At 40.7% G+C, this 15,904-nt stretch overlaps 1 protein-coding gene across 2 annotated transcripts in view; it reads right to left on the bottom strand.

The window, feature by feature from the left end:
• LOC134161233 (bifunctional heparan sulfate N-deacetylase/N-sulfotransferase 3) overlaps positions 1 to 13,090 on the bottom strand; it is a 64,675-nt gene extending 51,585 nt beyond the window's left edge. For both annotated transcript variants that reach the window (XM_062613900.1, XM_062613901.1), the window contains exons 1-2: positions 12,887 to 13,090; positions 4,594 to 5,720 (exon numbers count right to left, since the gene is read on the bottom strand). In XM_062613900.1, coding sequence (XP_062469884.1) covers positions 4,594 to 5,574 — 981 coding nt within the window. In that variant the 5' untranslated portion in view covers positions 5,575 to 5,720; positions 12,887 to 13,090. The remainder of the gene's footprint in view (positions 1 to 4,593; positions 5,721 to 12,886) is intronic.
• Positions 13,091 to 15,904: the final 2,814 nt, after the last annotated feature.

The following is a 15,904-nucleotide window of genomic DNA, read 5'->3' as shown; positions in this document are numbered from 1 at the left end:
AAGATTGTTTGGCACAGATGATACACAAAGAGGATAGCTCTTGCTCTTCAATTCAACAGCTCTAATGCCAAAAGACTAGAGTTTCAAGCTTGTATTGCCCATTTCAATGCTCCTATACTAACAGGTGCATTGCCAAAGTGCTCACAAAATAGAAGGAGAAAATAAAGGTATTTCACCCCCTCCCAATAATGGATACAGTTAGTATGAAGCCATTTTGCTTGGCAGTTATAAAATGGTAATTACAAGTGTAGAAAAAGATTAGGCTTACGCAAAGAAAGTGAAGAAATCCCATCCGGACTTCAAAATGTTTCTTTTGAAAGGCACACACCAAGAACAAGACAGTCAAGAGGAGATCACACAGCTAATTATTTGGAAAAATTAATTTCACAGTATTCTAATTTTTATTTTTGAAAATTTGATCAACTCTTAGGGAAATACAGAAAGTACACGTATGGGGGAAGTGAATGCAAAGGTAGACCAGCTTACTGCTTAGACCACTAGCAGTACACCAACTATCATCAGGGGGAAAAAAGTCTTATTTAACTTCCCCTCTATTAGCAGCTACCTTCTCCTTGGAAAGGTCTTAAGGTTTTATGGTCATAAAAATTTAATAAAGAGCAACTGTGTAAAAAAAATAAATAATTAATACTAAATAGACCATCAGCCAGGACCATCATGGTCTATTAATATAAACTTACATTGTTGGTTTCTAGACAGATTTTTTTCTGTATGTCTATTTTAAAACTCAGTTAAAAATTATTTGCACTGTGCAAGTTAAGTCTTCTAGAAGACACAAGAAAAATTTAGCACAGCATTGGCACAGCATAATGGTCCCTCCTGACAGAAATTAGATGGGAAAAATAGTTACTGAAAAAATGAACACTGAAATTCATTTAACAAGTATATTTTCAAAGTTGTCGGCAATTAAGACTATGAAAATGTTCTCTAGTATTATTTCTATATTACCAGATGAAGATAAAATAAATAATTTTGAAGACTGATTGTTACTGTTGATGCACAGTGACAGCGACTCAGTATTTTACAGTGAAGAACAATGCTCCATCAGTCCAGATTTTATACAGTAGCAGGGAAATATGTAACAATCAGGTAATCTACAAATCTGAAACACCGCTTCAAGTCTGGATTTTTTTTTTTTTTGGTTGGTTGGTTTGTTTCTTTTAATTGAAGAAGTTGTGGTCAAACTAGAATAATCTTTGTCTGATGTTTAATAAAACAAAACATTAGTTTTACAGGATTGAGGTTGATAAAACTATGTCAAAAGGTTTTTGGAAGGGCTCTTTACAAATGTGTTCCTAACACTATAGCTATGCAAGCTGATTTACCACAACTTTGCCCCCTCTTCAGTGGTACAGAAGACACTCATTTTAGAGGGTTTGCTTTTGGCTTGACCTCTTCTGAGGTTAATATATAATATTGATAAAAAAATTACCACTTAACCATAGACTAGCGATTTTCCTCAGTGCTTAACTCCAATCCAAAAACTTTAAAGGAAGTTCAGTTTAGCCTAATGTCCAAATATTAACTACTCTGGCCACTCTACAAATCTTGTTTCAGTGTCTGCAGAAGAAATTCCCTTGAAAACCTGATTTTACATGAAATCAGGATCTCTCCCCTTGGAGATGGCCAAAAGGCGATTGGACATGGCCCTGCTTGAGCAGGGAGGTTGGACCAGATGAATCTCCAGAGCTGGTTTCCAACCTCAGCCATTCTGGAATCCTGTGAATTGCAATGTAACAACTACCCTGTACTTGCAGGATCCTACAGGTTATCTTTTGTTACAGTGAACCTCTGTTTTAACTCTTACAAAGAAAGAGCAAGACAGGCATAGCTTTCAACTTGTTCATCTAACTTGTATCTGAACTTCAGGGACTCAATCAATCAATCCTTCTAAAGCAAATCTAGGTTCTCTATGCACTCAACATAGTGCATGTCAGCACAGCCCTTGTCTCAGAAGACCCAAGACAAATGCTGCCTTCTTGAGTTAGACAGTCAATCATGAATGCTTATTTTTGCTATCAGTTCTGCATTAACCCTCCAGTTTCTGAACTCTTTGCTATCTAGAGGAATGGGCAGAGGCAATCTTTGAGGTTCTCTGCATGCTGGGAGCTTTCTGAAAGGTTTTAGGTTTCTTTGCATTAATACAGCACATGTAGGAACATTTGCCTTACTTTCAGCAAGCTCACAGTCCTACCAGATGGGAGTATATTCAGGAAATATTAAACAGGAACCATATAAAACAAAATTAAAACACAAATAAGCATTTTAACCAATTCTATATTGCTAGTATTTAAAATGTAAGCTGAGTAGAAATGAGTTAATCTTGAGCGCTGAAATTATATAAAACCTACATTTAGCAACTATTTTCACACTCGCAGTGCACAATTCTCAGTCACAGTCAACGCAGCAGAATTCAGTAAACCACTCCTGTTTAATAGGATGTCATTTATCTGCAAATATACTTTACAATAACGGATTTTCAACTACTGCAAATTGATTTTATTTCTTTCCTTCCAGATGTCACTGTGCCACAGAGAATAACTCCTTTGAAATTAATAATAATGAAGATGCATTGCATCTGACAGCCCTAACAACATGTTTACTAGAACATTCTACCCTTAAACAGATACAGAATCAGAAGAGAATACTTTTTCAGATTCCACTGTTTCAGCACACAGTTCTGTATAAATAGAATTATCCTACTTAAAAGTTATTTCCATTTTGGTATTATTACTATTTGATAGTTTTATTTCGGGAAGCTATGACATACTGCAAATTATTGCCCCAAACAATAAAAGTTTATCCTTTTGTATCTACTTTAATCAAAATAATAGTCTCCTGTTTCCAGTAGGTAATTCTGGCAATTAATTATCCTAACTTACCCTAAAAGGACAACCCTAAGGTGTCACTCACAAAGAGAAACAATACTAAAAATATTCTTTCAAACTGCTACTGCATAACACAGTGAGAGATTTATTCATGTTTGTATTTTACATATTTTGTTACCAGAAACCACAGAACAACAGGAGTTTTGCCAGTGGTGTGGGTCATTATTTCTTTCCTATAATACGAGTTTCAGTTAAGAAATTCTCAAAACATGCTCACCCTCCTAACTCAAATGCTGCCATCACATTCCACACTGAAACTTCATTTACTGAGTTTCACTTTTATTCCAGCTCTCTCCCGTGCAATTTGCTTGCATAAGGAAAACACCTACTTATCTAGAAGGTGTATCTTATTTATGATTGCATGTGCAGAGAATGTTTTGGAAAAGTGTATGCTCCAACGTTAAAGCAAACTGTAACTAGAAGCCCAAACCTTTTGTTTCAGGAAGCAATATATATGCAGGGTTACTTCAGCTTGACTAATATATTAACACTGAAAATGAAACAAAAAACTGATCATCAAAACTGCATGCAGCGCTGCCGTTTCCTTTCCTCTTTCCAGTCCGAAAGTTCTAACAAAATATTCTCCCTTTTTTTAGCACAAACAGGGCAACAAACAGCAACTTACCCATTTATAGCTTCAACACCAAGTACAGTTATGCAAGGTGACCTCTAACTATCTGCTTTGTAGCAGCACCCTCACAAAAGAAAAGCAAGGTATACAGCGCAAAACAGCCCTAAGATGTTACCCCTGCTGACCCATAACTACCCTCACACTTGAGCAGCACAATAAAGAGAAAAATGACCTTCAGGAATGTACAATTTAAAATGTTAAAATGGCAACTGACAAGTCATTTAGTGACAGAACAAACTTAAGATAACACAAACCTTCCTTGCAAGCAAGAGCCATGAAACAGATAAAGGTGAAATGGTGCAGCCAACTCTTGACATCTGAAACCTATTTCAAACTGCTAATAATACAGTCTATTCTTCAAAATTTACATTGACATTTACTTTTGCTCACCACATTTACCTCCTGCTTGTGAGATTAGCAACATGCACGTTACATACAAATAGCTCTTGGGTCCAGCTCTGAAGTCCTGTGCTGTTTTTAACTACCACTGGAGCATGTGATTAGACAGAAGCTATGATCAGACCAGAAAATTAAGCATACTGCAATTATGTTTAGAATTGTGCACGTTGGGTTGCTTATAGTGTGTGAAAACACTACCACTCTTACTCCTTTTCTTTACCCATTACTTAGAAACTAGTTGTCTTCAGTTTCCTTTTTGGGAAACCATTTTCCATATATAGTAAGGAGAATGGAATTCAGAGGTGCCCAGCAACCCGTTCATAGAACTTATCTCAGCAGGGACTTTCATATGTCATTAGAGAGAAAACAAGTGGTAGTAACCAGTGAGTCATTTTATCTTACAATTCTTTTCTTATACAGGTACAATTAACACTGCATGGACTCTCCTGTAATCAGAACTACTACACCAGGAATTGGTGACCACTCAAAGCCAGCCAGCCAGCCAGCCAGCCTTCTCTCTCAAGGTCCAAACAGTTTGCATTAGCACTTACTGATATGCATCCTGTGTGAGCTCCAACTATTAATAACTATTCACTTTAAGATTAAAAAAAAATGGCACTTTGCTGTAGTGACCATTAGTTCGTGTGCATACTTTACCTGTACATCATTGGTGTTCATTCTTGTTCCGTCCTTCCCAACAAAGATGTCATCGATGTCAACCAGAACATACCTATCCAAGGACAGTCTGAGCCTCTTGCCAGACAGGAAAGAGACAGCATCTATGAAAATCAGCCTGTGCAGCCAAAAATTCAAGTTATTGCCAAAAAGGACTCGCTGAATCCCATCGTGGAGCCCCAGATCATGAATTACCGTGGCATAGAGAGCACTTATAGCAGCAGGTGGTGAAAGGTTTTCTGCTGTCTTTACTTTAGCAAATATCACTGGTTGATAAGTCGTATGATTAACATGGAAAACTGCCCAGTCATTTCCAAGCAAGGGACCTTTCTCAAGCTTAGAAGATTTAGTCACATGAAGCAGTGGGGAATGAGGGTTAATGCAACAGTCCTTTATACCCAGATTGCTGTGGACATGGAAAGGAAAGCCCTTCAACTGAGAGCTCTGCAAGCTGTTCTCATTACCTTTGTGAAATCCAATAACACCTACACCATACTCTATACAGTACTTATCTAGAAGGCCTCTGTTCCAGGAGTCCATGTTCACATACTTTAGAATATTTTCATATACTATGAGAGCATATTTGCCTTTATTTTTGTCTATAAGCACTGGGAGGTCACCTTTCCCAGATGCAATCTCAGTGTGAAACTGAAATCTACTAGATTCTAAAATGGTTATTATATCTTGGCCTAGTGCTGAATACTGACTTTCCACAAACACCAGCACTACAAGATCTGTCCTCAGGGGGTCAACGGACTTCATGGTCTTCATCTCCATCAGCTTGTACTGCAACAGTTGAGGATCACCACATTCCACTTCTGAAGAGATTTCAGGAAGTTCATTTTCCTGTTTGTAGCCATTATACAAGTAATATGCAGAAATAACTATGCTCACCATACAAAAAGTGGCCAGCAAAATAACTGTCCTTTGAAAATGTCTGTGAAGTTTCAGGATAAAACTCATGTTGTTTACTTGCCTTAGATTGTTCTTGACAGCAGCATTAAAAACAAACACAGATTCTCGACAACTTGTTTCAGTCCTCTGAGGTATTTATGTAACCATTGCAGCACACACCTCTATCTTCCACAAAACTTTACAGAAGGTATAGTCTAGAAGAAAAGAAAATCAGAGATTTAATTAAGGCATCCCACCTGTTGGAAGTATCATCACACTTAGAGTAACAGTGAGCAAAGAAATCACTGCCAGGCAGAGGTTTAGAAACAAACAGTTCAAGACTTCAATAATTCCTTTTTTAAATTTTTCATTAGTAGCATTATTTCTTCCTGCTCCATTAGCTGCCACGCTTGCTTGAATGTCTCTAAATTTCACAGGCTCCTTACCCCAGAAGATCAAGTAAAAGAGGGTAGGCATAGGAAGCACTGAAAAACAAGATACGGCAGCAAAGAACTCCCTGCTTTTTGATTTTTTCTTTTTATTTTTCCCAAGGATAAAAGTAAACTCCCAATAGACAATTCATGACAACCTAAACACTGAAGAAAATTTAAAATCTTCCTCTTTCCACCCCAAACAGCTGGGGGAACATCAGTCTACATGACTAAACAAATTTTCTTACATTACTTTTTGAAGAACCAAGAAGTGCTCAAAACACGTATGTTTCACCTGTTGTGTACCTATCGGTATGTACAGCTACATACTGGTAGAACCTGTATTATGTGTATTATAGGAGTATTTTTAAAACAAAAACTACACTTCCCCCCACCCCGCAACATTAAAAGTAAACAAATAACATTTCACTGGACTGTGTACTGTTTTGCAGATAGTGCAAATTATTTCTTTATTAAAAAAAGCAGTAAAATAATCCAGCTTGTAAATTTAAGAAAAGAGAGTAATAAATCAAAAGCTAACTTAAGACGCAGATCATCTAATGATATACTTAGGCTTTACCTTGTACCTAAGGAAGGCAGCCTTTTTTCAAGCAAACAGTACAATTGCTGTCAAAAGTTTCTAGTAAAACAACTGAACGATGTGACAAATATCAAATAATTAAGTAATATAAGTTAGAAAGGAAGATTAAAAATACATTTTGAAAACTACAAAGAGTATGAAAAACACTTGAGTGTATAAAGATTTAGAACATGCTAATGTAACTTCAAATGTAGTACACAACCATTTGTTAATTGGACAAGGATAAGCTCTTTTTGCAATGTTAACAGGACCATTTCCCAGCTAAGCACTTAATGCTTCCATGCTCAACTGTTTGGATGTTTGGTTTGGTAGGTTTCTTTTTTTTGTTTGTTTTCTGTTGTTGTTGTTTTGGTTTGGGGTAATTTTTTTGTGGTTATTTTTTTTTTGTTTTAGTAATGAAGAAGGACTTAAAAGGTCAATACCAAAAAGTTCCAGTATCCAGTAACCAGTATCAAATAGTCTGTACTGATTGACAGAAGATTAAATTTTCTTGTGAGATCATGGCTAACAAATGGTATCTACTCAAGCTCTATCCAATGTTTTGTACTTTCTAAGGTTTACTGGGGGATGTTAGAAATGTTGATTCCTAAAATGGCTGACAACCTTCAGTACTGAATCAGGGAGCAGATGATAACAGAAGAAATAAAGTCAGCTTCTGATCCAAAATAAACTACAGTATCTAAAAAGATTAATTACATAGTAATAAGAGGCGGGGAGAAGGGAAAGGCAGAGGACAAAACCAAACAACATGTCAGGTACTTGAGCCTTTTAACCACTTGACAAAGGCTCCTCATCCTACAATATAAGGAAGGTGGTCTTTCAATCAAGGTTTTAAAGTTAAAAATGTTATGCACATAACAGCACCTATGTAACTTCCACAACTTTAACTAAGTCCCAAACACTGATCCTCCCAGTGCCATAATGAGCACAAAGTAAAAACACAAGAGTAGGAAAAATAGATAAGGGGAAAAGGGAGAAACTACACAGCACTCCAGTTATCAAACCAGCAAATTTAAGCACCAAGAGTAAATATACATAAGCTGTCTCATTCATAATTAAGGTTCCCTTCAAACCTGCATCTCGCCAGACAACCCTGCTTTCTGGATATGTTAGAATAGAATCATAGAATAGTTAGGGTTGGAAAGGACCTTAAGATCATCTAGTTCCAACCCCCCTGCCATGGGCTGGGACACCTCACACTAAACCATGTCACCCAAGGCTGTGTCCAAACGGGCCTTGAACACCGCCAGGGATGGAGCATTCACAGCTTCCCTGGGCAACCCATTCCAGTGCCTCACCACCCTTACAGTAAAGAACTTCTTCCTTATATCCAATCTAAAGGTTCTACTCTCTTCACCTCAGATAGGAATGTATTAACCCTTTCTGTTCTTGGTAGACTTGCAACCAGCCTTGAACCGTTCCTGCAGCTGCACACAAGTTTTAGAAAGGAGTTTCAGGAGTTTTGCCTTGCACCCAGGCAGAGAGGGTCATTAATCAGTGTTAGACAAAAAAAAAACAAAAAAAACAGCAAAACCCAAACCAAAAATCCACAAAAAAACCCAACCAAACAAAAACCCCCAAAAAGACAACCAAGCAAAAAAGAAAACAAAACAAAACCCATAAAAACAAACAAAAAACCCTTCAAAAAACAAACACACAACACATACTAACAGTTTCTCAGTTTCCTAGAGGCATGGATCTGAAAAGAACATACAAAGACTGAACAACAATCTGAAAATACCTTTAGAAGAACTCAAAAAACCTTTTTAAGTATGGAGGTGTCTGGTCTTGATCACACTACCTTCAAGAATAATACCAGTTTAGATAGCAGAAGAGAGATACCTAACACTGTAAGAAGCCAGGTGAAAAGGAAGGAGCTCCATCCTGAACGAGTAACACCAAAGAGATGTTTCCAGACAAATGATTTTACGTTACACATACAAAGGCTTCTCTTCATTTTGTATTTCCAATTCAGCTGTCTGAATGCCAAGAAACTCCCAATTTGAGTGGCTAAAATACTTACTGCATTCTGTAGACAAGCCGTACATATGCCTGCTTATCTTCAGTAACAGCAGACCTGGCTTGCTTACCTCACAGAGCTCAGGGCTGGTTCACCCAAGAGATGTGAGTCTGCAAAGCAGAATGCCTGCTGACAGAAGTATTACTTCTTTGAATGACACAAAGTCAACCACCACATGACCAACAAGCACAATGCTCATCTGCTTCTTTTAGCCTTAAGCTCCTCTAACACAGCTCCAAAACAGCCCTATTCTTAGGACTTTGGTGGTTTCTGTCATATTGAGAGGGAGTTCCCAGCAGCATGATCTAGACATTTCTTTCTTTACCAGCCTACACTTCTGACAGTCACTTGAACTTGAGAATCCTGCTTCCAGTAGGAAAAATTTACAGTGACCTAAGCTCATGACAGGGAAGGACTGATTAGACAGAATTGTTTGAATGAGTTATGACTGAAGGGGTGCAACCCCAGGGCTACTAAAGTCAGCAGCAGGAACACTTAAAACATTTGCAGCAAGGACACAGCTTCTAATGCGGCTCCATAGAGCAGAAGATCTGGAGCCAGCCCTGAAACCTGTATTTTCTTCTAGAAAGCCCCTGTCATTTTATCCCTGCCTCCTAGTTGCCGGTACCTCCTGGATCGACAGAGAGCAGCTGTAAATGGCTGGAAATGCCAAGACAGATGCGAGTTTGAGAAGCGAGGAATCCTCCAAGACCCAGCAGGATACAGCTAGACTTGGCGTCCTCCCCACTCAAGACAGGAAAGTAGAGGAACGGAACAGAGTAAGGCACACGTTTGAAATACATGCCATCTTGAACAATCTTGATGCTTATGTAGTTTTCACTTAAGAACTGTTTTGCATGGCAAGAGCTCAAAAGAACATAAAAAAAAATTAAAAATACAAAGAGAACGTGCATTTAAAAATACCAAAATAGTTTCAAAGCCTTGATGAAGTAGCTGCTGTTCCCCCAGGAAAGCAACACTTTACTCTTGAGCAAGAGTACTTGGCTAGGTATTCCACTAGTATCTTACAGCACTATGCTACAATAAGTCATGCATCAAACTTGACAGTGGAGTTTTCTGAGCTCCTACCATTTACAGTTTTCTTTAGTTTTTTGTTTCATTGCTACACATAAACAACCAAACTCTTGGCTTCTATAAATCACTTCAGCCAAATAACCCTAATGGCAATACTTACATGAGGTAACACTGGCTGGGGATATAGCCTATTAATAAGATACAGAAAGTGAACATGAAGAATTTGAAACTGTAATTCTTGATTTTTTGTATTTTCTGGCAGTACAGTTTATATGATAAACACCAAAGCAGCCAGCCTGGAAGCCAGTCCCTGGACTCAGACTCATGGGCAGCCGCTTACAGGGTCTGTGGGGTTGCCATGGCACTCGCAGAGCAAATACTGTGCCCTCCTTGGTACATTAGCTTGCAGTGAGACTTGCACAGCGCACACAGCCAAGGCTTTGTGTGACTGGCTTTTCTACGCAGCAGAAACATACTGTTTTCTGGACTCAGCAGTTGAAAAGAAACGTGGTTCTGACCATTCAGTATTATAACTGGGATTTAAGGTACTGCAGGCTAAAACCCCACCCTCAAATTAAGTCATTTTCAAGTTCACATCTTCATACAGTAATGAATACTTAAATAGGAAGCCAGGTACTCACATAAAAACAAACACATAAAACTGCTTACAATTAAAAAAAAATTACTAAAGCTGTATTATGAGTATCAAAAAGATTCTTAAAACTACAAGAAACATTCTTCAATTCAGTTGTTTTAAAAATTATCAAGATTAAAACAATGAGATGAGCTCAAATACCCACAAGCAAATGAGAAATTGCTCTCAAATCACATTTTCAAAGCCCAGTAAAAAATATCTGGTTTAGTCTTCCCTCAAGGCTGTGCAAGGGTAACTGTTTACCATGACCCTTGATTAGAAACAATAAAGTTGTATCATACTTACACACAGACATAAAAAATTGTGGTTTTGTTACACATGGCATAACAAAAATCCTTTACATGAAGAACTGCCAAAACCCAGAGCTAGCTCAGGATCAATTACTCATCAGTATTATTCAGCTATATTATATTTGTCTGGTTACACATGCCTGAACATATTTTTAATATCTTTCTCCTCTTCTACTAATCCCCATCATTATATTCTGGATCTGCTCTTCACTAAACTGGCCTCTACTACAGTGCTATTTACATATAGTAAATGAAGGATGAGTTTTAAATTAAGAAGAGACAAAATCCAGACATATTGTTGGCAAATCAATAACTCTCTGCTGATTAGAATGCTATTTAATTGCTTTAAACATAAAAGCCTGCTTTGGGGAGCCACTATGAAATATGACCTTAAAGGAAGTATTCTTAAGTCACTATATGAACGTTACTAAAATGAAAATCTTTGGATATACGGATGACTTGGTAGGAAGCAACAAAGTGCATTTGGAAACAACCAAACCTGGGATGGAGAGTAGTGGTTGGATTTTGAAATCAGTTATGAAAACATAAAACTGGTCTCTAAATACTGAGTACACCTGCTTACAATGTTATTTTACTGACTGATGTATTTAAGCAGTAATAGCTCAGAGAGGCAAATCCAGGCTGAGAATGAGAACTTATGACTGCATATGAAGATGACAATTTCAACTTGAAAAAGATTGCGATATGAGACATGAACTGTCTAGGGAAGCTGTTGAGACTGTTTAACATCAGATAACAAACCTTGTAATGCATGAATACTGAAGGGCTTACATTCTGTGGCATATATTTGGTTTTATTTGGGTTTGCTTTGGTTTTGGTGGTTTTTCTTTTGTTTTGTTTTTTTAAAGAACAGTTTAGGCAAAACAAGAATTCTAAATATGAGATATGCTCTAGATAGATCTGGTCTTTCAAGTCTTTGGTGCAAGCGGATTTCCATTTTCATTGTACCTATGATATCCTTAGATCCATATTGTATTGCTTCACACACTACTACAGAACCTTATGGGACAGAAATTAATGCATCAGAATTTGTCATGAAAATATATATATAAAGATTAAATTTATGATATTTTATAATATTTTAAAAGACTACTTGTAAGACTTTAACAGAGTACAGAAGTTGGATTTGGTCTTCAAATTACTATTTTACCTTCATACAATACCTTCTATTGAAAGATATTAAAACACATTACATATCACACAATTTTTGCATCTTATACAATTTCTCATTCATTACCCCCTCCAATTATTTTTCATCATTTGCAGAAACATCATCTGAAGACTAAACGATTTGCTCAAGACCTTTAAGATAAATATACAACACATTCTGTTGGCCAAAGCACTACTTTTCCCTCTGTTTCCTCCTACAGCTCCCAAGCACAAGCTTGGAGAGCTGAAGACTAAACGATTTGCTCAAGACCTTTAAGATAAATATACAACACATTGTGTTGGCCAAAGCACTACTTTTCCCCCTGTTTCCTCCTACAGCTCCCAAGCACAAGCCAAGTGTAGAGAGTTAATAAGGTGGAGTTTGCCACCATTCCTCACCAGGGCTCCGAGTGGTCTCTCAGGAAGTGAGTGGTGATGCTAACAGATTTATCTCATTTTCCATTCTGTTAAAAAAGAAATAAAGACACCACACCAAAACCTGAAGCAATTATCTAGAACATCAAGTGATGTATTTACTAATACGAAAGTTTTCTGGCATCTTCCAAAGGCTACATATGACAGCTGAATCTAGCAGTAAAACACACCGATTACTGCACGGGATTTTGGAAATCCACGTACCTATGAACACTTGAAGTTTACTGCACTGCGATGACCGATTTTGTTCCCCATTACAGTATGTCCGCAAACACTAGAGGGCAACAATGTCGCACCGAAAAACTCCGAGAGGGGGAATGGGGAAAAACCCCAAGCAGCTGAAGGGCTGAGGTAGGCACCGCACCATCTGAGGCGGGCAGATGCTAGGTGAGCCAGTAAAGAAAGACAACGCAAAACCCAAAGAAGCACCACACAACAAAACTGGAGACGGACCCTCACACGGCGGGAGGATCGGGACGCCCCCGTGCGCTGGGGGACGACCCCCGGCAGCGTTGCTGCACCCACCCGGCACCGGGCAGCCTCCAGATCCAGCTGCGCTCCCGAGCCAGGCCTGCCCGGCGGTGCCTGAGGCTCAGGAGCCTGCGCAGCGGCTCGGACATAACTTCGCGGAGGGGCGGCCGGGGAAGCCGACAGCGCACCGCCAACCAGCCCGCGGGGTCTGGACACTGTGCCCCGCAGGGCCCGGGGGCACAGCGTGGAGGAGCCACCCGCCCCAACCGTTACCTCCATACGCGCTCCGCCGACATGCCACCGCCGCGGGGCCCGCCTGAGGGTGAGCGCCTGCCTGCCTGCCCGCCGCAGCTCCCGCTCTCGTTCACCGGCGGCGGGCGCAGGGAGCTGTAGATGGTCCTCCAAGGGGAGGCGCCGACACCCAGCAGGCGTGGGGAGAGTGGTGCGGTGTGGAGCCGCACCGGCACCGCCCCCGCCACAGCCCTCCCGCGGCAGGGAAGGCCGGCCCCCGGGGATGCGAGTACCGCTAGCCTCGAGGAAAGGCGCCGCACCCGCACTCACCGGCGAGGAGCAGGCAGGGCTCCGCCGTGCCATTTCCCACCATTGGCCATCAGCGGCCCTGCCGCTCGTCGGTCGCCACCTCCCTTTCCTCCTCCCCCTTCTCCTCCTTTTCGGGCGACTCGGCCAGCCCGGGAAGTGGGGAGGCGGAACTGGGCGGGGGTTGACGCGACCCCTCTCGCGGGCCTCTCCTGCCTCTAAGGGCCGTGGTGGTCGCACCCACAGGCACCTGCGGTGACTCCTTCCAGGGACCAAGGACCGGGGCCCCTGCTTGAGGTAGCTTTCCCACCATCTCTTGCAAACCACAGGCTCCTTCTGCTGTGGCGTTTTTTACCGTCTGTTTTAAATAAAGTATGTTTTGGGGGATTTACCCCGAACCGTCGGTGCATGTTTAGGATATGACCAGTTTCTGAATCGTTTCAAATGTGGCAGCACAAAGTGGAAATTCTGCAAGGTCAACTGTATTTTCTTAAGACAATTTGGGGTTAAAATATCGACAGAATGCCAAGTAATGCGTTTGCAGCCTCACTGCTTTTCTTTATTGAATTTTGTAACCCTAATTTAAACAGAGTCCCTCTGAATTATTTTTCACTGATACTCTGCATCCTTTGCTCCAGAGATGGGGCTATTTTACTACTGCAGACTAGGGAGTTACGATTCTCTGCCTGAACCACATTATCTTCACAAATGAGAAGTAAAATTAATAAATTTTACAAGTGCTCTCTTGATCTAGCTAATTTACTTCACAATTCTTTATTCTCTCTTTTATTCTCATGACACACTCTGAAGGAACACCAGAATTTTAACATCTTCTAAACTATTGGTCTCAGGCCCCATGAGCTAGACTTCCTGTAGGACAGAGGACTTACTGACATGAGGGCGCACTCTGTGTGAGTCTGTTGATCCACAGAATAGAGTTCCTCTGAAATCCTGTTCTACACAAACGGATTCTCTCCCATATTAAACTTCTTAAGTGCATGTTATGTCCTGACAGAGTCTTGATTTTGAACCTCACTTCTAGGAAGGATTTTTCCTACAGTATGCTATCAGATATGGGTTAGAAGCCAGCCAAAAATGACTAAACTTCTTGAACATGAGTTCAAACTCACCAGTGGGCATGGCTTCCCTCCTATGAGTCTTTCTGAGTAGCTAGCGCTGGTTTGAAGTTACCACTGTCCAACATAGAAGAGTGTTACATATTGCTTGTCCTTGTAAGCACTTGGATGCTCACAGAGATGTGCTAGACATTGCACAGCTGAAGGCTTCAGCACTGCAAGTCAGCATCTGTAGCACTGAATGGTTCTGGCAGGAATTTTAAGAGCTTTGATCTTTCTTGGTGCTACTTTTCAGACTTGAGCTGTCATTGAAGCATGAACTGGTCAGGAGGTCTTAGCCATTCTATTAGCAATACATATTAAGATACTGCTGAGTGTGCTTCTGGCCAAGATTTCTGCCTGGCACCCAATATGTCACAAAACAAACTGTAGTAATGCGGTGTTACATTACCATTGAGTGGTACACATGGCATAATTGTGGCTGTTTCAATATCTGATGTCACATCTAATGTGTACCACCCCAGAACTGAATAGATAAATGAGTAATTAATTCGGACAAAAAATGAGGTGAGAGGGAAACTGGTGGGCTACTAGTTGTATGCAAAACAGAGGCATATTAAGACAACTGCCAGTCTGTACTCTGAGCTAAGGCGAACACCTGTACTGCTGCTGTTCTTATGCAAGGCAGGGACTGAACCCTAGTTCCCAGATGAATGTATCGATTTAAACATGTAGGATTCAAGACTTTTTGATGTATACCAACACACCAGATCACAGAATGGCTGAGATTGGAAGTCCCCTCAGGAAGTCATCTTGTCCATTCTCCCTGCTCAAGCAGGGTCACTCACAGCAGGCTGCCCAGGACCACATCCATTCTGTTTTTGAACATCTCCAAGGACAGAGACTCTACAACCTCTGGACAACTTCTGCCAGTATTTGGTCACTCTTACAATGTAAAAGTGTTTCCTGATTTTCAGTGGGACACTGCTATGTTTCAGTTTTTGTCCCCTGCCTCTGGTCCTGCACTGGGCACCAATGAAAGAGCCTGGCTCCATCCCCTCTGCACCCTCCCTGCAGGTATTTGTAGACATTTATGGGACCTCCCCAGAGCCTTCATTTTTCCAGGCTAAACAGTCCCAGCTCTCCCAGACATTCCTCATAGAAGAGATGTTCCAGTCCCTTAATTATCTTAGTGGTCCCTCACTGGACTCTTCCCCCACATCTCCGTATCTCTCTTGTGCTAGGAGGCCCGGAACTGGACCCTGTGCTCCAGGTGTGGCCTCCCCAGTGCTGAGCAGAGGACAAAGATCACTTTCCTTGACCTCCTGGCAGCACTCCTAATGCAGCCCAGGATGCTGTTAAACCTCCCAACAAAGGCACATTGTTGACTTGTGTTCAACTTGGTGACCACCAGGACCCCCAGGTCCTTTCCTGCAAAGCTGCTTTCCAGCTGGTCACTCCCAGCACATACTGGTGCCTAGGGCTGTTCCTCCCAAGGTGCAGGACTCTGCCCTTCCCCTTGTTGAACTGCACGAGGTTCCTGTTGGTCCATTTCTCCAGCCGGTCGAAGTCCCTCTGCAGACATACCACATGCATTCAAATTTGAATTCCCTCATTTCCCATTAATGGATGCCTTCAGTCTGCATGAACACAAGTCACTTCAGTGGGAATTAGCTAA

The sequence above is a fragment of the Pezoporus occidentalis genome, unplaced genomic scaffold (genome assembly GCF_034315485.1).
Source record: "Pezoporus occidentalis ecotype Australia unplaced genomic scaffold, CSIRO_AGI_Poc_V1 ctg170, whole genome shotgun sequence".
Taxonomy (NCBI): domain Eukaryota; kingdom Metazoa; phylum Chordata; class Aves; order Psittaciformes; family Psittacidae; genus Pezoporus; species Pezoporus occidentalis.
This window is presented reverse-complemented; position numbering and strand designations above follow the sequence as displayed.